The sequence below is a fragment of the Danio rerio genome, chromosome 25 (assembly GCF_049306965.1).
Source record: "Danio rerio strain Tuebingen ecotype United States chromosome 25, GRCz12tu, whole genome shotgun sequence".
Classification (NCBI taxonomy): domain Eukaryota; kingdom Metazoa; phylum Chordata; class Actinopteri; order Cypriniformes; family Danionidae; genus Danio; species Danio rerio.
Genome location: NC_133200.1, coordinates 8,884,860 through 8,907,101, shown reverse-complemented (window position 1 = coordinate 8,907,101; position 22,242 = coordinate 8,884,860). Strand labels below are relative to the sequence as shown.

The window sequence follows — 22,242 nt, the reverse complement described above, 5'->3', positions numbered from 1 at the left end:
ATGGGCGAAGCAGTGGCGCAGTAGGTAGTGCTGTTGCCTCACAGCAAAAAGGTCGCTGGTTCGATCCTTGGCTCAGTTGGTGTTTCTGTGTGGAGTTTGCATGTTCTCTGTTCGCGTGGGTTTCCTCCGGGAGCTCTGGTTTCCGCCAAAGTCCAAAGACATGCGGTACAGGTGAATTGGGTAGGTTAAATTGTCCGTAGTGTGTGAATGAGTGTTTGGGTTGCGGCTGGAAGGGCATCCGCTGCGTAAAAAGTTGCTGGATAAGTGGGCGGTTCATTCCGCTGTGGCGACCCAAGATTAATAAAAGGACTAAGCCGACAAAAAAGATGAATGAATGAACTCTTAGGATGAACAGGTGTCAGAACCAGCTCTGAAAATATACAGTTGAAGTCAAAAGGATTAGCCCTCTGGTTAAATTTTAATCTTTTAAAAATATTTCCCAAGTGTTGTTTAACAGAGAGAAGATTTTTTTAAACACATTTAAAACATAATTGTTTTATAGCTTATTTTCTAGTTACTAATTTATTTTGTCTTTGCCATGACACATTTTCTAGTTATTTTGCAAGACAAGCTTTCAGCGTAAAGTTCAATAAACGGCTGAGTTATTATGTTATAGGCTAATTATGCAAGTTATTGGATAATTGTGTCACAAATATATGTTTATAATTATTTAAAAAAATATATTTAATCTGCTTTTATTCTAGCCAAACTAAAATAAATAAGATGAATAAATAATATGAAAAGATTATTACACTATATTATACTATAACTTGGGAAATAATTTCCAAAGATATATATATATATATATATATATATATATATATATATATATATATATATATATATATAGATATAGATATAGATATAGATATATATATATATATATATATATATATATATATATATATATATATATATATATATATATATATATATATACATTGTGCTGCATTTTTGTTACATTTTCGCATAATAAATATTTATCAATAATTGTGTCTAGGCCTAAATGAGCGCCATATATGCTGACATTTATTCCCCATATGGATAGCTACAATTCTTGATGTAATGTTTAGTATTTTATATTATATTACCACAATATTGTATATAATTACCAATATACTGGAAGTTCTTCAATATATATATTAATAATAGATATTTTTGTAAGTGTATAGTCAATGGCTGTTTTTCCCCCAAACATACTTCAGTAATATATCTTTCTTTTTGCTCAACAGAAGAAAAAAACTCAACCCGGTTTGGAACAAGTGGAGGATGATGACAGAAATGATGACAGAATTTTCACTTTTGGGTTAACTTTCGAACTAAAACCTGATTTAAGAGTTAGTCAGTAAGAGCTGTGAGGATGTGTAAGTGCAGTACAATTAATTACAGTTCCATGCGTGCAAAGTCACGCTGTGATAATGTAAAATACATGTAACATTAGAATAAAAATATATGAAAGTTTATATGTCAAATATTTGAAAGACACACAAGCTCCGCCCATTTCAACACCCTTCGCGGACATGCCTTTCTACCTACTTGTGTTTTCTTTTTGTTCCCATAATGCTCTGCGGATTGACTAGCGGAAGTTTTATTTTATTTGTGTGTTATATTCAAACAATGAAGCTTAAAAGTTAATTTTTCGTATGCTTGAAATTCGGGGTTTCTTGGTTATTTGTGAAACGTTATTTAACTATGGGTAAGTTATGGTCTGTGGGCTATGCGGCTAGTGCTTCTGAGCCTGCAGATAATCTTAGATATATATCGCTAACTTATAAGTAAATATCACGTTGTGTGTATAATTTCTAAGTTGTTTAACTGAATTTTTAACGTTAAACAAACAGACAAAACCCTTCCAGTTTTAAACAGACACCACGATTCGTTTTTGTAAGCACGTGCTAAGCGTCGTAGCTTTATTTACAGTGAATCTACACTCACTGGCCACTTTATTAGGTACACTTTACCAGTAGTTACTGGGTTGGACCCTCTTTTGCCCTCAGAACTGCCTTAATTCTTTGTGGCATAGATTCAACAATGTACTGGAAATATTCCTCAGAGATTTTGGCCCATGTTGACATGAGAGCATCACGCAGTTGCTGCAGATTTGTTGGTTGCACATCCATGATGCAAATCTCCCCTTCCACCACATCCCAAATGTGCTCTATTGGATTGAGCTCTGGTGACTGTGGAAGCCATTTGAGTACAGTGAACTCATTGTTATGTTTAAGAAACCAGTCTGAGATGATTCACGCTTTGACATGGTGTGTTATCCTGCTGGAAGTAGCCATCAGAAGATGGAGACACTGTGGTCATAAAGGGATGGACATGGTCAGCAACAATACTCAGATAGGCTGTGGCGTTGACACAATGCTCATTTGGAACTAAGTGTGCCAAGAAAATATGCCCCACACCATTACACCACTAGCAGCAGCCTGAACCGTTGATGCAAGGTAAGATGGGTCCATGTTTTGATGTTGTTGACGCCAAATTCTGACCCTACCATCTGAATGTCGCAGCAGAAATCGAGACTCATCAGACCAGGCAACGTTTTTCCAATCTTCTATTGTCCAATTTTGGTGAGCCTGAGTGAATTGTAGCCTCAGTTTCCTGTTCTTCGCTGACAGGAGTGGCACCCGGTGTGGTCTTCTGCTGCTGTAGCCCATCCGCTTCAAGAGTCGACGTGCAAGTTACTGTTGCCTTTCTATTAGCTGGAACCAGTCTGGCCATTCTCCTTTGACCTCTGGCGTCAACAAGGCATTTGCACCCACAGAACTGGTTATGATTCACTGGATATTTTCTCTTTTTCTGACCATTCTCTGTAAACCCTAGAGATTGATGTGCGAGAAAATTCAAGTAGATCAGCAGTTTCTGAAATACTCTAACCAGTCCATCTGGCACCAACAATGTGCCATGTTCAAAGTCACTTAAATCACTTTTCTTCCCCATTCTGATACTCGGTTTGAACTGCAGCAGATCATCTTAATCATGTCTGCATGCCTAAATGCATTGAGTTGCTGCCATGTAATTGGCTGATTAGAAATTAGCGTTAACGAGCAGTTGGACAGGTGGACCTAAAAAAATGAGTGAGTGAGTGTTGAATCTGTATATATACATATTATGCGTGCATATTTAGTATTTCCTGTCTTATCTTTTAGATACGTCATTTTGTGCATTCATTTAGGATATATTTGCGCTCCACAATATTGGAAAAAAATCTTAACATTGCAAAATTTAGTGATTCTGTGATATCTGTTGCGATATAGACACAATTTCACCGGATGACTTGAATATCTCTATTTGGAAAGAGTTTATATCATTTCAGATTGATTTGGGATGATTCTGTAGATGAAGTGAATCATGCATAAGTTGTTATAAACCACCTACAAGCATAGATAAATATAATAAAGAAAAATATACAAATAAAATTAACAGCGATTTAGCTTTTTTAGGATAGTATTCAGGTACAGTAGTTAAGAAAGCTGAAAACATGTAACTATTGACGTTTATAGTAAGAAAAACAGATACTATGGAAGTGAATAGTTACATGTTTCCAACATTCTTCAAAATATCTTCTTTTGTGTTCAACAGAAGAAAGAAAATCATTAAGGTTTAGAATAAGTGAAGGGAGAACGAATAATGACATTTATCCCTTAAATTTAGCTGAAGTACTAAAACTGCTTAATAATTCCAATTTAATAATAGAAATCTTAAGCTAACAAAATGGAAAACTTTAACAAATAAAATTTACTCATGATAATGATAATAAACAAAAAAAAAAGCTAAAACTAAAAAATAATTAAATAAAAGGAATCGTTATTAAAGTTACAAATAATATTTTAAACATTTTCTTATGTCTGAATGCTTGTAAAATCACTCACAGGCCTCACAAAACATGCAAATGATGAATTAGAATCCAGAATCAACATTGCATATTCTGCGATGTGACTATTGAGATCACATTGCGATATTGATTACAATATTATATATATATATAAATATTTACAATATTTTGTTCAGCCATAATAATATGTAGCCTCTATATTGTTTTGTTGATCAGCGTCCAGTGACAGAGGCTCTGAGGAGGTGGATGGAGACAGTTGTGGATCCTCGCCAGAGTTGGACCGCAACCCTTCACCTCCACCTGAGGAAGATGAGACTGAAGCCACCGAGGAGGCGGACGCCATCGGCCAGACCATCTACAGCAAGCACTGGCTTTTCAGCACCCTGACCCGCCTAATACAGGTGTAATGATCAATCATGTAAACTATTAAAATCCATTTTTAAATATGATTTGTATTATAAAATCATGTTTAGGGCGACACGGTGGCTCAGTGGTTAGTACTGTCGCCTCGCAGCAAGAAAGTCGCTGGTTTAAGTCCCAGCTGGGCCACTTTGCATTTCTGTGTGGAGTGTGCATGTTCTCCCCATGTTGGTGTCGGTTTCCCCACAGTCCAAAGACATGCGGTATAGGTGAATTGAAGAAACTACATTGGCCGTAGTGTATGAGTGTGTGAATGAGAAACTGTATGGGTGTTACCCAGTACTGGGTTGCAGCTGGAAGGGCATCCACTGCTTAAAACATATTCTGGATAAGTTGGTGGTTCATTCCACTGCGGCAACCCCTGATGAATAATGGGACTAAGCCGAAAGAAAATGAATGAATGAATCAATAAAATAATTTTTATATAGGCCATGTATGTTTTTTTATATTTCACCTCCGAAAAATTTATATTTCCTCAACTCACACTTAATTAGTTCTAACTTTAATGAATTTCTGACATCTGTTGAACACAAAACAAAATATTCTGAAGGATTTAGTAAAAACATTCTTCAAAATATCTTCTTTTGCATTCAACAGAAGTAAGAAACTCAAACAGGTTTGGAACCACTTGAGGATGAGTAAATGACAGAATTTACATTTTTTGTTCAAACTATGACTTTAACCTTCATATCAAACTTAAATTAAACATATAAAATATAAATTAAACATATTTGAATAACCAAATATGATAAATGACATGTATTCTATCATTTTTAATGTCTAACCAATTTAAAAATGCATGAAATAAGTCCAGAAAGCATGTAAACATACATATAAATGTATTCATTTACCATCTGTTTTGTTTAGGTTTTACTATTTTTGTTTTTTAAATCAGACACACACTGTAAAAACTGCAGGGTTCCACACAATTTCAACTTGTTGTCCCAACACAAACCGATTAAGTTAACTTAATTGTTTTTACAAATTTAAGTTGATTGAACATAAAGCAGTGGCGAGGCAGTGGCGCAGTAGGTAGTGCTGTCGCCTCACAGCAAGAAGGTCGCTGGGTCGCTGTTTCGAACCTCAGCTCAGTTGGGGTTTCTGTATGGAGTTTGCATGTTCTCCCTGCCTTCGCGTGGGTTTCCTCCGGGTGCTCCGGTTTCCCCCACAGTCCAAAGACATGCGGTTCAGGTGAATTGGGTAAGCTAAATTGTCCGTAGTGTATGAGTGTGTGTGTGTGTGTGTGAATGTGTGTGTGGATGTTTCCCAGTTATGGGTTGCGGTTGGAAGGGCATCTGCTGCGTAAAAATGTGCTGGATAAGCTGGTGGTTCATTCCGCTGTGGCGACCCCGAATTAATAAAGGGACTAAGCCGACAAGAAAATGAATGAATGAACATAAAACAATTAAGTTGTCCCTTTGAATCAACACAATTTAAGAATTGTGTTGATTCAGCTCAATATAAGTAAGTAGTTTGAACAAGCAGCAAAAATATTTTTGAGTGATTGTATTTGATGTAGTTTATATATTTCATTTGAAAGTCATTTACTAAAAGTCACGTTGTATATAAATAAATGACATTTTCTTAGTTTTTGTTTATTTTCTGTTAAAATTATGCATGTTTATATTAAATTTACACTTTAAGTTAAATAATGACCAAACAAATGACCTAAAACAGATGGTGTCGGATCAAGAATGTGGGCCGAGTGATTCTTCAACAGAGCTGACGGATGATCTAGAAGAGGACTTGTGTAAAGTCTGGGATATGGCTATGGATAAGGTAAAGTCAGACTCCATTCATCACCCACTTCCAGTCCCGTTATCTCGAACACACGACACAACTTTCTGTCCAGGACGTGGCCATTTTTCTCCAGGAGTTCAAGGCTCCAGACATCTTACTGGGTGTGATTGCAAAGTCCCATAATCCTCGGCTCACTGTAAGTCTGGTTTTCACTGTAACTTCACACATTTCAATTGTTTTTTGGTGTTTATTTATCAGCTTCTTTGCTCTTTGACTTTGTTACAGGAGATCTGTGTTGGGATTCTGGGTAATATGGCCTGTTTTCATGACACGTGTGTTTCTCTCAGTCAGAACTCAGATTTAGGGTGAGATATAATTGGGTTTAATGCAAGAAAAATATTGTTTCTGCAATTTTTTTTTAATCTCTGCTTGATTATGCAGATGTAGTGTATTAAAATGTACCGTCATACCTTCTCTCTTCATTGGATGCTGTTTATCATAGTGCACTAAGATTCATAACTGACTGTAAACACAATTTTATTATATTTACTGACTCAATCTTGTCTACAAACATTAAGTAATTTTAAACTGGAGCATTCCAGTATTATTGACATTTTAATCAAAAGTGAATGAACGAAATTTGATTTGTTGAACTATTTGGAAAAAAAAAAAATCAGACAAAGCTGCCAAAACAGCCCTAACAGCAAAGGATAAAGGTGTGCAAAATTCCACCTTCATATTTAAAGCCACTAATGAAAGGCTATATTTTTAACCAATGGCAAGGAGATTGGGATCAGTGCTTAGAAAATAAACGTTTTGAAATCCAGCCAGAAATAGGAAGAAAATCTTATTATTTTTTGAAACTCAACCCATGATAAGATTGTTTACAGAAGATGTCGTATTGCACACACAAGACTCACACATGAACATTTACTCAAAGAAGAAGAACCCCAAAAATGCAAATATTGAGACACCAAACATTTAAAACATATTCTTGTGGAATGCCTAATTTTAAATGTTATCAGACGATTTTTATCTGGAGAGACTTTAAATTAAACATTTTTAAATGTGACTTTAATCCTTCTAGAATTGTGCAGTTTTTATCAAAGGTAAACCTTAAAAAAAAGGTTTTAGATTTTGATCTCGTATATCATTATTTTTGTATTTTATCTTGTGTATTATTTATTGATGTTGATGACTTTATTGGTAAAATATTTTTATAATTACAGAAAAGTGATATTTATAAAATGTGGTAAACTTGATCTGTTTTTTCAGCCAGAGAAGCTGATATGGCAATAAACTCAAATCTAATACAATCAAATATATAACAGAGTAGCTTATAGCCTTCTGAATAGAGGAAAGAACTGGATTGGTGTATGATTGTTTACAGGGCCATACAGGGTCTAGTTGAAAATGTCATCTGTCTAATCTGTTATACAAGTACTGGTTTCTTTTAGATCATTTTAAGGCAGTCACTCAGCAAATAAAGGGTGGTTTTATGATTTGTAATTGTTTTAATGTGTAGTTCGTTGTGTGAAGTACAGTATGTAAACTTGCTGCTCATTTTGGCCAGGACACTCCTGTGAAAGAGAGTATTAATCTTAGAGAGTTTTTTCTGGTTAAATAAAAATACTGTAAACACACAAACAGCATCTTTCACCTCAGTTTAAAGTATAGTTCAACCAAAACTGAAAATTCTGTCATCATTTACACACTTTTTAATTGTTCCAGACCTTTACGAGTTTCTTTATCTTGTTGAACACAAAAGAAGATATTTCAAAGAAAGCTGGAAACCTGTAACCACTGACTTTCATAGTAGTCGATGGTTACAGGTTTTCAGCTTTCTTCAACGCATCTTCTTTTGTGTTCAACAGGATGAAGAAACTCATTCAAGGTTCGGAACCGCTTGAGGGAGAGTAAATAGTTGGTACATTTTCCTGCTTGGGTGAAATGTTTCTTGATTCGTCTTTTCCTTTATAATTGTGGTTCGTTTTCTGTACATTTTAGCGCTGTTTTACTTCTGCTGCTCGGAGACAATGACCCTCCAACACTTTTGGAAACCTGCAGGTCAGAACTCGTGATTCTTTACTAAATGTATTTATCTGAATGATCATGTTTGTCTAATTAATGTCTTTTGTGTGTGCGCGCGCATGCCTGTGCGTCAGGCTGCTGTTGACCTGTTTGTCTCAGGCTGACGTCGCCCCTGTGTGGCTGGAGAGGATACGGCAGCAGTCGGCGGTGTGCAGCAGTCTGTGCTTCATCATGAGCAGCTCCACCAACGGTCAGTGAAGCTGAGAATAGGAGAAAAAAAAATGTGCTTGAACATTGAAGTATATACTCTTTTTTTTTTTTTTTAATTTACACTTTTTTCACCTGATATTTATTTTTAAATATTAAAACTAGTGCTGTCAATCGATTAATTTTTTACTAATTAATCACACTTTTTTTGAAAATTAATCGCGCTTAATCGCATTTTAAAGACTGAAACTGGTAATTTTGGCTATTCAAATGTAAAATTAATGTAAATGCAAGACAAAAACTATTTAAATTCAAAATATAATTGTTTATTTGAATTTTTGTTTAACTTGTAACACAGATTTCTTCATGTAAACAACATACCCACAATAAACCATCAAGATCCTGGCTTGACAGCCATATTTATTACTGAAATAAAAACACAGGCATGTTAGAGCCATTTGAACTTTAAAACAATCAATACCAATAAAGAAAACATTGATTTCCTAGTTGGGTTTTAAGTGGACTGCAAAAAAATGCCAAAATACAGGCATTGCAGATATAAATAATGGAAAATAATAATAATAATAATAATAAAGTATTGAATACAAACAATTGTACTCATTGTAAAGTTGTATTGCTGTGAGTTGAGAACATTAATTATAAAGTAGAAACAATTTTGCGCGCACGCACACACAGACCACCCGTGAACCAGGGGGTGGCCTGGTGGCTAGAGCCACTGCCCCTCTGCCCTCATTGGCTTAGGTGCCCCTCTCAGGAGGCATTTGCTCTTCACTTTGTGATCGCGTTGCAGCAGGGCTGCGCAGGAAGCGACTCCCTTCAGATTCAACACGCATGATCGCGTTCATCAAATTTGCTTCAACTAAGCGTTTTAAAGTATGGATGTATTTCACAAGGACTCTGAGACAACAACGCGAAGCATACGCTTTCATTGCGTTTAAGGAGGAAACAGGTCAAACTTACTGAAACATTGGAGGGCTCATGCTGAAAGCCATTGGAATTTCTTTGACAGCTCGTGACTTCATTGACACTTTTTAAGTAGCTTACATTTACATAAGACACCAATTCTCAAATTTAAATATGTTTAGGATAATACTCTTATTAAGAGTCTACAATGTAAGCAGCGATTTAATTACATTAAAGGACCACCGAGTCATGAAATGCGGAGGTTTTTCTTACCGTTCGCCATGTGGCATCAAATTCCATTAAAACAGAGGTCGAAAGTTAAAAATGAAACACCTGAAATGGCATGAGACTCTGGAGAGCTTGGTGATGCGACATTAATTGTTTTATACTGAAACTTGCCTTTAAAAAGTGCTTCCTTATCCATATTTCTTTGCGTGTTTACCACACGTCGGCCACAACAGGAAGTAAAAAAAACCTGCAACTGCATTAATTGCGTAAATTTTTTTAATGCATTAATTATTTCAAATTAATCGCATGCGTTAACGCACTAATTTTGACAGCACTAATTAAAACAAATTAGTATGCAAGTTAATATTTAATGTTTTATAAAAATGTATTTAAAAACATTGCAAGGGTATTACCTAGGTATTACCCATGTTAACACGTGTCCTGATAAACCACACAACCCTATCTAAACACAAACAAACAATACACTATTTTTGTTTAAACATATTTCACTATAAAATTGTTTTAAATATTATTATTATTATTAGTATCTTTATCATCATCATCCTTAACCTGTTTAATTATTTTAAATTTGTGATTTGTGTGTTCATTAGCAATAAATAATAACATGATATTAAATACATTATTTTGCATTATTATTAATATTTTTTTGTATTAACATTTTGTTTTTGTTATTAGTAATGTCGTTTTTGACGAGTTTATGTTTTCTATAAAAGGCCAATCATTTTGTATTTTATTTCTTAAAATAAAGTACTATAAATATTACATTTTTGATAGCTATAAATAAATTATTATTTAAAAATATAATAACTGATTAATTATTTATATAGTGTAGTTTATAGTATATTTATTTAATAATAATAAGTTAACACTAATTTATATATGAGCAATATCACACTTGTAGCAGTGCGATATGGATGTATATCAGCACTGGTGGGAGGCATGTGTTGGAACGAGGCCACAGGCGTCCCACCAGTGCTGATATACAGCCATGTCACACTGCTACGAATGTGATATTGCGTTTATACAACAGTTCGACAGCATATTTGTGTACATAATAAAAGAAAATCAAACACGGAGAGTCTGAAAACCCTTTTGTATTAGGAACTACTTTCTATCTCCATTTATTCACGTCTGCAGCTGACGTCAAAACAGCAGAAGCCGTTACTAATTTACCAATGTCACCTTAGAGCTAGTTTGTGAATGTTTCTCAAGCGTAATGTCTAAAGTGATATCAAAACAGGTGACTTTGCTGACATTAAGATTATAAGGCTGAACTTGACATGAAATGCTATCAGTCTACAGAGATATCTTCTCACAGTGTTACAGTTTACAGTATTTCTCTGTTGCAATCGGGATATCACAATAATTAACCCCGAAAAAACAGTGCAATCACTATCAGACTGCTGTTGTGTTTGCGATAAGGAGGGGATGTTCGGGGGTGAAGTCTCTGAATAACACTGTTGAGAACCGGGATAGGAAAGTAACTGTATTAAAATAGGCACTATCCTTATAAATAAACTGCATTGTTGCAATCTATACAAAAGAGAGAGATCGTCTTAGGGTGCTTTCACACCTACACTTTTGTTTCGGAACGTGTCTCGTTTGCCCAGTTAGCGCGGTTCGTTTGGCATATGTGAACAGGGCAATCGCGCTCTGTTCCGCATCAAAGTAATCGCTCCGAGATCGCTTGAATGAGGTGGTCTCGGCTCGATTGAAACAAATCCTGGAGCGGTTCGATTGCAGTGAGAAAGCGATCCGATCCGAGCGCGGTTATATCACAGTGTTTTATGGATATGTAATAGGCATACGGCTATATGAAGAGAGAATTATGAGTATGGCGGGAAGTTTCGCAAGTCTCCGGATGCCCGCAAACGAGTGATGATCTCCCGGTAATCTCGCATCTCCCTCCCGGTCCTCAAATAGGCATCGTCGCGCACCCTTCTCACCCCTCCCCACCGCATCTCTCCTCAGACACGTCGCGCGCGCACCCTGTCAATCACCACCAAACCACCACCTCTCCTGACAGTTTAGCGGGAAGCTGCAAAATAAACCCTGACACTCTGACTAATGTAAGGAGAGTTTACTCACACATGACTAGTTTTAGCTCTTTTGATCCGATTAGAAACTTTGCAGTGTGAAAGCGAACCGCTCCAAGAGCAAAAATGTAACAATTGTAATCTCTGTTTCGGAACAACTGAATCGATTCACAGGTGTGAAAGCACCCTTAGAATATCACTTACCAGTTTGATAATGATTTGATCAGCTGTAGTTAGAAATATGCTGTTTTAATCTTCTAAGCAAGGGCTTATTATGCAGTCCTGGCGCCATCTTGTGGATAGACAACGTCAACCAGCTTTGGCTAATTGATGCCAACGTGCTGTCTCCCAGAAAGGATAAATATTTTAAAATAGGCATTTTATCTTATAAATAAACTGCATAGTTGCAATCTACACAACTACATTTTCGACTAAAAAAGCTTTAAAAGTACATTATGTTGTCTAATAGCTGCAATATTTGTCAAACTGTAAAGTGTCCTCTTGTCGCTGTATGTGGGCGGAGTAATACAGAAGAGTGAGGAGGCTGTACATATGCTGTTATTGCAGAATATGGCACGGCTATCAGCCAATCAGATTCAAGAACCAGACAAAACTGTTGTTTAAATAAAATATTATAGATTATTATATATAATATTTACAACTATCAAAATGTGATATTTAGTAAGTACATTAATTTAAGTGTTACGTCAGGGAGTAACACCAACAACTCAGGTATATGCAGGTTTATTCAAAGTCAGGCAAGCGATGGTCAACACAGGTGCAAACAGGTATTTAGAAACAGTCCAGAATCACAGTCGAATACAGGCTAGAGGTCAGAAAGGCAGGCGGCAGGCAAAGACAAAGAGGCTAACAAGGCTAACGGTCGGTACACAAGATAACAAGACAGGCAAAACCCGTTGTAGTGTTACTAGTGACAGATAACAAGACTCGGCAAACTGAAGGGGTGAATGTGTGGCTTAATTAGTGTGTGTTAATCAGTCTCTGACAATCTTCAGGTGGTGTGAATGTAATCAGTCTAGATGAGGAAGCATGTGCGAGTGTGACCGGAGTGCATGTATGAATATGTAGTCCAGAAATGGTGGATTTGTAGTCCATGGTATTTGTAGGTGCAAACCAGCGATCTTATGGGAAATGATCGCTGGTAATCATGACAGTAAGAAACAAAAACATGGTGTTTTAAAGAAAACACAAATTCTAAAAATATTTATATATTAAAAAATGTAAAGGTGAACATTTATTAATAAATACTTCTGCTTCAATCAACTGATTATCAACTTGTATCAATTACAGTGAATTAATAGTACATATATACATATAATTATAATGCAGTTACGTGATGTGTGTGAAAACCTTTCAAACTCTTTTAATCACATGGTTACCTGTGTCTGTGAAGTTTGTGGACTCTTCCATGTGTCTGTATCTCCGCAGTGGATTTGCTGTTGAAGGTTGGGGAGTTGCTGGATAAGCTCTTCGATGAGGATGAGGAGCTGATGAAGAGCTGGGTGTCCACCTCACACAGCGGGACTGACCTGCAGACAGACAACCAGCCGGACATCCTGTCCTCTCTGCTGGAGGCCGCCAAGCAGCTCAGGTAAGACGCACAGTACAGGAAAACCTGCCGAGGGGATTACCAACCAGCGTTTTAGCTGGAAATCTGAGTTTAGGGTGATGGAAATGTGTGTTTGTGTGTGTTTTAGATCAGAGAGTCCGGAGGCTCTGGAAGTGTATCTGCATTCACTTCAGCTGCTGACTACAGTAGAGGAGGGCATGCAGGCTCTGGGTGAGATACACACACACACACACACACACACACACACACATTTTTTTATTTGTTTGTTTTTCTGTGTGGTTTATGATGACTTTTACTGAACATAATGATTTTTATATTGTACAGACTGTATATTATCTTACCCCATCCCTCACAGAAAAGTAGTGGCTAATTTCAAATCTCAAAAAACTCTGTTTAGTACAATTTAAGTCTTTTGATTTATGAGAACACAATGTACATGTTGTAGTTCGGTATCAGTCTTTTATTTGTTTTAAAAATGTTAATAATTAACCTTTATCCGGCCCGGATTGGCTAATCGGGAGGACCGGGAGAATTCCCTGTAGGCCGGTCTGTTTTTTGGCCGCGAGGGCCGGTGTCCCTAGCTGCTTGCACTCTCAGCAGTCACACTTTTTACTTCAATTTATTTATTTGGCAAAGCTTCACTCTTTTTATTCATTATTTTGCCGCAGTGCAGCTTCTTTTTATTTATTTTCTCGCAGCCCCGTGAGAAAAATGCAGCCTGCAGGTTAACTAACGTTAATGATGATAATGTAACTATCGACCCCAAACAGCAGCACCTTAGTGAATATAAGAATTCGAATAAAATGAAAAATACACCTGCTCAATGAAAATCAAATGATTCACTACATTAATAAATCTGACATAACTTGATCAGAAATCTAAAAATGGGAGAAAAAGATTGAGCCACCAAAAGAAAGTAGTGCTGTGTCTTAAGGGTCGCAAGTCATTAATTATTTTTTACTCTCACTGTAATAGCGCCATTGTGGTCCAGTGGTAAGCACGTTGCGTTTCAAAGCCGCGGACCCGTGTTCGAATTTCCCCTGAAAAATTTTTTTTTTCATTTTTATTGTTAAGACATAAAATACTGTTAGGGCTGTTGAACATTTGAATTTCTAAAGCAGCAGTTTTCTTGAAAAATACGTGATAGTGCCATTAGAAACTGAACTGAGGTGGGCCGGTCTGGCTTGAAACTCCAGGGCTGAAAATGAGTCCCACTCCGGCCCTGACCGGTATATAATGATTTATTTATTCATCTAAATTATTTAATCATTTTCTTCCGCTTAGTCCAGGGATGTTCAAGCTCGGTTCTGGAGGGCCAGTGTCCTGGAGATTTTAGCTCCAACTTGCTTCAACACACCAGCCAGCAAGTTTCTAGTATATCTAGTTAGTGCTTGATTAGCTGTTCAAGTGTGTTTGATTAGGTTTGGAGGTAAAATCTGCAGGACACCGGCCCTCCAGGACTGAGTTTGGACACCCCTGGCTTAGTCCCTTAATTATCAGGATTTGCACAGCGGAATGAGCCGCCAACTATTCAAGCTTATTTTTTATGCAGCGGATGCCCTTCCAGCCACATCCCAGTACTGGGAAATCATTCAAATTATTGTATTAATATTAATTTTATATAATATTAATAAATTATATCTTTTTATCATCATAATTTTTGTTATTTTAAAGCCCTAAATTTGTTTTATGACTATGATGCTGATAAAATGTTGCAATTATGATAAACATCTCACTTTTCTTCAAATCAGTAACCGTTTATTTTACACATTTATCCTTACACATTTTATGTGGTTACTAGGGCAATTACAGTAAAATGTGCATAATTGCATGCAAAAAAAACAAAACAAACCACCAATGCTATAGTTAGATTTTTTTTTTAAATGTATTATTATTAATATTGTTTTTTTTTTTTTCTTTTGGTCTGATTTGTACCTGATCTGCAGTTTCAGATGAGTCGTGTGGTTCTGCAGTGTGGACGTTCGTCTGTGAGCTGCTCTGTGAGGATTTCTGTCAGCCGGACGATCCACCGCTCATCCTGCAGGAGCAGAAAGCTCTTCTGGCACCGGCACTCGCTCTACTGTCAGCGTTACACTCCAGCCTGCACACGCACATCAGTAAGAAACACACACTTTACATACACCAACATTTTTACTGTTTTACTGTTTACATTGTTTAGCCACTTCAGCATTATGACTTACTTTAAAGGTCTGTTCAAAGTTGAAGTCAGAATTATTATTTTTTAAATATTCCTCAAATGATGTTTAACAGAGCAAGGAAATGTTCACAGTATGTCTGATAATATTTTTTCTTCTGGAAAAAGACTTATTTGTTTTATTTTGGCTTAAATAAAAGCAGTTTTTAATTTTTTAAAAGACATTTTATGGTCAAAATTATTAGCCCCATTAAGCTTTTTTTTCCCCGATAGTCTACAGAACAAACCATCACTATACAATAACTTGCTTAATTATCCTAACCTGCTTAACCAAATTAACCTAGTTAAGCCTTTAAATGTCACTTTAAGCTGTATAGAAAAATATATAGTAAAATAGTATTTACTGTCATCATGGCAAAGATAAAATAAATCAGTTATTAGAAATGAGTTATTAAAACTATTATGTTTAAAACGTGTTGAAAAAAATCTCTCCGTTAAACAGAAATTGGGGAAGAAAATAAACAAGGGGGTTAATAATTCAGGAGAGCTAATAATTCTAAGTTCAACTGTATACATGAAAAAAGTTTTCCTGGTTAGGTGCATGCAACAAGTGGCCAGATTTTAAATAAGAGATGAAAAAAGATTTTAATTAATGGCAAATCGTTCAACCGACTCAGAGTTTACTTTTTTTTTTTTGGAAAGAAAGATAGGCAGCGTCCGAAACTGCCTACTACTCAGTAGGTACTGCATTTGAATTTAAACGTACTACCCGGCCGTTAGAAAAGTACGTTCTATACAGTATGAACGTGAAAAGTATGAATGGAATTCGGACGTACTACATCCGACATTTTGTCATGGTCACGTGACCTACCTGCGTCAATTGCGTCGCTTTACTCCCATTCATGAATTCGCTCGCGGGGCATCATGGGATAGCGCAGCATGCATGGCATGCTCACTCTAGAATCTCGCCAGAAGTAGTAAGTCATCCGGGTACTTCTCGCATACTGTTTTTCGAATTCTATGAATTCGGACATACTACTCAGCTCACATACTGATTTTAGCATACAATATATAGTATGGAAGTATGCGATTTCGGACGCATCGAAAGAAACGGTAGCTGTATACAGTGCTTTCACATTTGCCTCAAAACCCATAAGGGCTCTTTAATGTGTGATAAGTCTTAAACAGTGGGTATAAACGACTTTTATGGATGAAGTTTTCTCAGTTTAAATGAGAACAGGCTTAGAAGGTAGGCTATACAGGGCTCGAAATTGTGACCATTTTGGTCACATATGCGCCTAAAATTGAATCTATGCCAGCCAGTTGATCCGCAAGCCCAGATCAAACAAGTGTTTTTAGAGAGAGTGCTGAAAGACTGAGTGGATGTTTAATGGCCCGAATTTCGATACGATGCATTTACTACGTGTTCAGAGCAAATATCCGCTACTGTAAATCTTTACACTGTATACCTCATTGCTAAAGTGACTCGCCTTTACTAAATTTAAACTGAAACTGCAGCTCATGACAAAGAAGGGTACTGTGCAGGTGGTCATCGTGAGAATCCTGCTCCACCCTGCTCATACAGGATATTGAGCTGGCTGACTAGCTCGTTTTTTTCCACAAACTCTGAAAAACGTAAATCGACACATCGCAGAAATATTTTTTGTTTATTAAATTGACATGCATATAAAAACAATAGCGCAAAATGGAAATTTCTTACTGCAATGCTTCATTTTTGTTTGATATAACCCATAGATTTATTTATCATAATTTAGCAGACAACTCGTCACCTTAGAATTACAAGGTTTTATCTGACATTTTTGTCAAAATTGAAAATGTTCATATATTGTTTACATTTTAAGACTTTTTATTTAAAAAAAAAACAAATGTTACACACATACTGTTTACTATGGAATGCAAAAACTTTGAAGGTATCTCAAAATCGTTCAGAACGCAGATAGATTCTTATAATTTCAAGGTGAAAACTCTCATTCAAGCACATTCAAGGCAGTTGGTATTAGTTAGTGTTTGTATTATCGTCATCATTAATATTTTATAAACATTAGACATTCATTTTAGAATTATTGCACAAATATTAAGTCATTACAGAATTAGTTAGATAGTTGTTTCGGGTTTTTGTTAGTCCTGATTGAGGCTGTTTTCAAATACAATAAATCTGTTAATATATAATTTGCAGTGGTGCTCATGCATTTTTGGTGGGTGCTCCTAAATGTTTTCTGGTACTCCTACATTTTTGAATTTGGGAGCAGCGGTGCTACCAAGTAAAAAAGTCAATTTCGAGCCCAGGTATGTCATGCGTCACCAGCTAACAAGCGGATTATATTGTGGTTTAAGCTCATAATTTGCGTTTATTTCTAACAGGTGCAGAATTATTAGGAAGCCTTATTCGCATCCTGCAGTTCAATGCTGAAAACCATCAGAGTCATACTGCTGGAAACTCAGAGGAGAGTCACAGAGATGATGATGAACAGCTCAAAGCTTTAGTTGAAACCACTGCTGAGTTTCTCTCTGACGTTCTTTTGGAGCTCCAGAAGGTAAAACTGCCAGCTGTTCAAATCCACCGTATAAAATAGGAATAATTTATTCAATTATATCTTGAGGCGTATTACATTATAACAACATACTTTATATTATGATGCAATAAAAAATAAATATAAATATATAATGTAATAGTTCTGTATAAGTAACAATATAATAAGTAATTAGGAAATTGTTTTAATAAGTAATATTCAATATTAGTAATAAATGTTTATAAGTAAATTAAACACCTATTTTTACTCAGTATACTTGCAGGTATGCAGTTTGAAAGTTTACCAATATAAATATAAATTATAAATTATAAAATAATAAATAAATATACAAATAATAAATTTCATTAATTAATAAAATTCTGTTGTTTGACATTATATTATGAACTATAAAAAAGGTGTAGACTGGGTGAAACGATATAGGTTAAAAAATAAATACACAATAGACCCTTTTCTGGTGTCATGTGGTGTCTGGTTTCACGCCATGCAGTGTATCTTTACTTCCACTTACATAGAACTCCTCATAGCAAATTCCCCCAGTCAGCTGTATATTTACTACAGATTTGGTTAGATGGTCATTACGGCTGTTTTCTAACAATAAGAAGACTGCATTTCAATTATAAGATTTAGATGCAGTATTATTAGATTATGAAATTATTTGTAACATTATTTATTAGGGTCAAAGGTATAAAGATATTAAGTTAAAATCACCCAGTAGGTGGCGGCAGGACACTGACTGGTCTTAAAGGTGCAGTAGGTGATTGTACTCAGAAGCACTTTTTGTTGTGCTGGTTGAAAGTTTCTTCACAGTCTAATAGTAATGATTAAAGTAAATGATCTAAATGTATTTATATGTATTTTTATATTCTAGGTAAGGCATAAAACTAAAATATGTTCATCCAATTAAATAGAGTCGGACCGACATCTCTCATAATTCCGATAAGTAACTCAAACTGTCAGTCAACAAATGCAGATTTGGGCTTTTGCGCATCTCTGGTCACGCATATCGGCCATTAGCATGTGCATGCCTGCCTAGATGAGAGACACGTGCACGCGAGACTTTCACAGTTGCAGCAAAATCAAAAGCTGAATTGAAACTTTTTAAACTCCTGAATCAGTATTGAAGTTACTTTTGCACGGTGGAGTAAGGACGACACCATGGCTGAAGTGTTTCTGTTGGAGACGTATATTGATAGCAGCATTAAAGTTCAAATAAATCCATTATTGAGGAAATAAACTGAATTTTAAAAAAGTGAAAAGGCTGCAAACATATAATTTTCTTAATAAACAATAGCTCATTCCTATTCTTAATAACTTAAGCAATGATTTTCAAACTCAGAAGACAGTATTGAAAGAGAAACATTTGGACACATGCCCAATACTGTAATAGTCTTAAATCACAATGTACAATGTTAATAGTGTCCTATTCATTGAAATGTAAACCGAAACTAAAAATACGTCATTGAAGTGACGTCATTGTGAAAAGGGTCTATAGAATTGCAATTGAAAAGCGATTAATCCATATAGCCCTCCGCTTTAGACTTTGCGCCTAGATTGTAAAATAGAGCACTATGTAGTTTTTTGGGTCTATGTTATAAAATGTAAATTTACAAATGGTGAATTAACCATATAATATGTAAAAGATGCCAAAAGGAAAAATATGTCTCATGTAAAGCTTAAGTAAAAGAGGAAATAACTTAAAGTAATTGCCGAATGATGTGTGTGGTAACGGGGTGGGGAAAAAAATAAGCTTGCGCTTCATCCTGCTCCGTTTTGACTATAGCCCCTTTCACACATACAGACCTTTCCGGAAAATTACCGGCAATTTTCCGGAAAGGTTGTATGTGTGAACAGGCCCTTTTTGAAAATACCGGTAAATTCGTTCTGGCTATTTTCCAGAAAGAGAAGTTGTAACATTACGGGTAATTTGCCGGAATGCTGCGCTGTGTGAATGTAGAAGGAAGATCGCCGGAAAGAGCGCGTGCACGTCTAGAACGTGCTGACGTGAGACGTCTACTTTAGTCAATCAGAACAGTCAGACGCATTCACGTGCGCGCGGTTTATGAGAATAAAAGCCTTTGAATATTTTTCCTGACACATTTAGCTGCTTGATGTTAATAAGATAACGTTTCGATGTTCCTTCTTAATGCTAACTGTGTAAATAATTATCGATAAAATGTTTATGATAATCCGTTGTTTGTTTACCTACAAGCTTTGCGTGTGCCCGTGAGCGCCCATAGCGCCAGCACACACACATATCATGAACATCTCGACATGCGAAAGTGTTCCTCTATATGTTTTCATTGAAGTTGTACTCGATACTGATCCATCCAAAGAGTTTGTAATGTAGTCAAATGTTTACAAACACAAGCGCAGCCATTTAGAGGTCATTTCTGGTTAATGATGTCAGAATTTACCGCCATTTTGCGATGGATGTGTGAATGCTCTTTTCCGGAAAAATTCCGTAACGTCCTCGTCTGTGTGAACAGTGCTTTTTTTGAATATACCGGTAAAGTCGTTCCGAAAATTTTCCAGATATTTACCGGTATCACTGTGTGAAAGGGGCTAATGATTACATGTATTTTGTTTAAAGAATTGTTTTAGGTGTATAATTTTGATGTGTTCTCAAAAAATAAATCAAATCAAATTATAGTAAACTCTCTGTGATCTTCAGGATGTGTTACTTTCGGTGGTCAGGTCAGGTCATCTGTCAGAGAAGAGCTGTGTTTCTGCTGTGGGCTGCCTGTTGCCTCAACACACAGCAGCGGTATGATCTCCTCTGCTGTTTTTCTTCTATATGTGCCTCTGCATGGACTGATCAGAGTTGTGTGTTTTCTCATCTACAGGTCCAGCATCTGGTTAGTTTATTGTCAGACGTGAACCCCATACTGGCAGACATTATAAAGAAAGATTTCTCCATTTCTTCCAACGAGTCGAGCTGAAATGGTTCTGGGACACAAAAGACTGGAGATGAGTTTATCTTCTGTGAATGGACTGAATTGTGCTTTAGAGAGGATACATTAGCTTTCTTAGGAGATGTTATATAAGTATTCATTTAAATTGTGTATGTTATTGATTGGTTTGTATACTGCTGACATCTCTGCTCACTAAACATAACTTGTTTTATACATTTTTATTAGTATTACTTGCTGTTGTACATTCCTAATTTCACAAAAATAGTTAGAGTAGCTCATGGTTTTGGCTTTTAAAAAATAGTTTAAAGTATATTTTAATCAGAAATGACAATTTACTCACATTCAAGTTGTTCTTTTTTCTGTTGAACACAAAAAGAAGATAATTTGAAGAATGTTTAAACCCGGCAGCCTTAAAAAAATCTATAATAAAAATAGGAAAATACTACATAAATCAAATATGTCCAACCAGTTTCTAAAAGTCTGCTTTTGATATATAAAATTGTAACAAATATGAGTAAATGATGACAAAAAAATTATTTATGAGTCAACGACTAGTTTTAAGTCGCTGAAAGATTTGTTTTTTATTTAGGGTTTATCCATCGTGTTTTCCAGTCTTTCAAGCATATTCCACTTGATCTAAATTCTGTTGTTAATTTTAGATTCAGTCATTTAATTTAGATTAGTATTTCTTTAAATGTGTAATTTTCTGAAGGGAAAAAAGCTCTAAAGGACAACATTTTTAATAGAAATGTGGACAAAAAGATTTGGCCACAGCCATATTACCCTGTAGCCCAAGACCATTTACTCACTGAAACTAAGCAGGGCTGAGCCTGGTCAGTACCTGGATGGGAGACCACATGGGAAAACTAGGTTGCTGTTGGAAGTGGTGTTAGTGAGTCCAGCACGGGGCGCTCAACCTGCAGTCTGTGTCCTAATGCCCCAGTAAAGTATAGGGGACACTATACTGTCAGTGAGCGCCATCAAAAACGTCATTCAAAATTCCATGGCACTTCTCGTAAAGAGTAGGGGTGTAACCCTGGTGTCCTGGCCAAATTCCCTCCTTCGACCCTAACCCATCATGGCCTCCAAATCACCCCCATCCACCGAATTGGCTTGATTACTGTCTTTCCAGTCCACCAATAGCTGGTATATAGTAAGCGCACTGGTGCCATTGTCCTGTGGCTGCCGTTGCATCCTCCAAGTGGATGCTGCATACTGGTGGTGGTATGGAGAGACCCCCTCTCATGATGAGTGTTTGGGTGTATGTATATAAATACACATTACATCACATTTTACTCAAACACATTCCCTAACTATTCCATGCCATTGAATGCCATTGGCTCTCACACACCAGTCAAGCTTGATTAAACTTCCGTGACCAAATCTAAAGCCTTTAAACATCCTTTGCTAATATTCATAAGCATAAATTCATTTTAATTTCCCAACCATCGGGAAAAAAACTTCCAGCACACAATAGTAAACACACAGCGATGTTGTTTTTACACACATTCAAAAGGCTCTAAAGGACAATATTTTTGATAGAAATGTGGACGAAAAGTTATCAAACATTTATAGAATAAAACAAAT

General features: G+C 36.1%; 1 protein-coding gene and 1 long non-coding RNA gene across 3 annotated transcripts; one reads left to right on the top strand and one right to left on the bottom strand.

Moving 5' to 3' along the window:
* Positions 1-1,557: 1,557 nt before the first annotated feature.
* Positions 1,558-21,106, top strand: saal1 (serum amyloid A-like 1). Of its 2 annotated transcripts, none has more exons than XM_073941842.1 (13): positions 1,558-1,696; positions 4,055-4,609; positions 4,687-6,037; positions 6,111-6,194; positions 6,284-6,363; positions 8,006-8,065; positions 8,164-8,279; positions 12,895-13,057; positions 13,164-13,246; positions 14,983-15,153; positions 17,574-17,746; positions 20,415-20,507; positions 20,587-21,106. In XM_073941842.1, exons 3-13 carry the CDS (start codon positions 5,876-5,878, stop codon positions 20,680-20,682), a joined length of 1,281 nt encoding a protein of 426 aa, XP_073797943.1. In that variant the 5' UTR covers positions 1,558-1,696; positions 4,055-4,609; positions 4,687-5,875; the 3' UTR covers positions 20,683-21,106.
* Positions 6,520-15,137, bottom strand: LOC141380888 (uncharacterized). Its single transcript, XR_012400246.1, has 3 exons — positions 14,972-15,137; positions 12,846-13,242; positions 6,520-8,289 (listed from the first exon to the last, which is right to left on the bottom strand). It is a non-coding gene; the product is annotated as an uncharacterized lncRNA (long non-coding RNA).
* Positions 21,107-22,242: the final 1,136 nt, after the last annotated feature.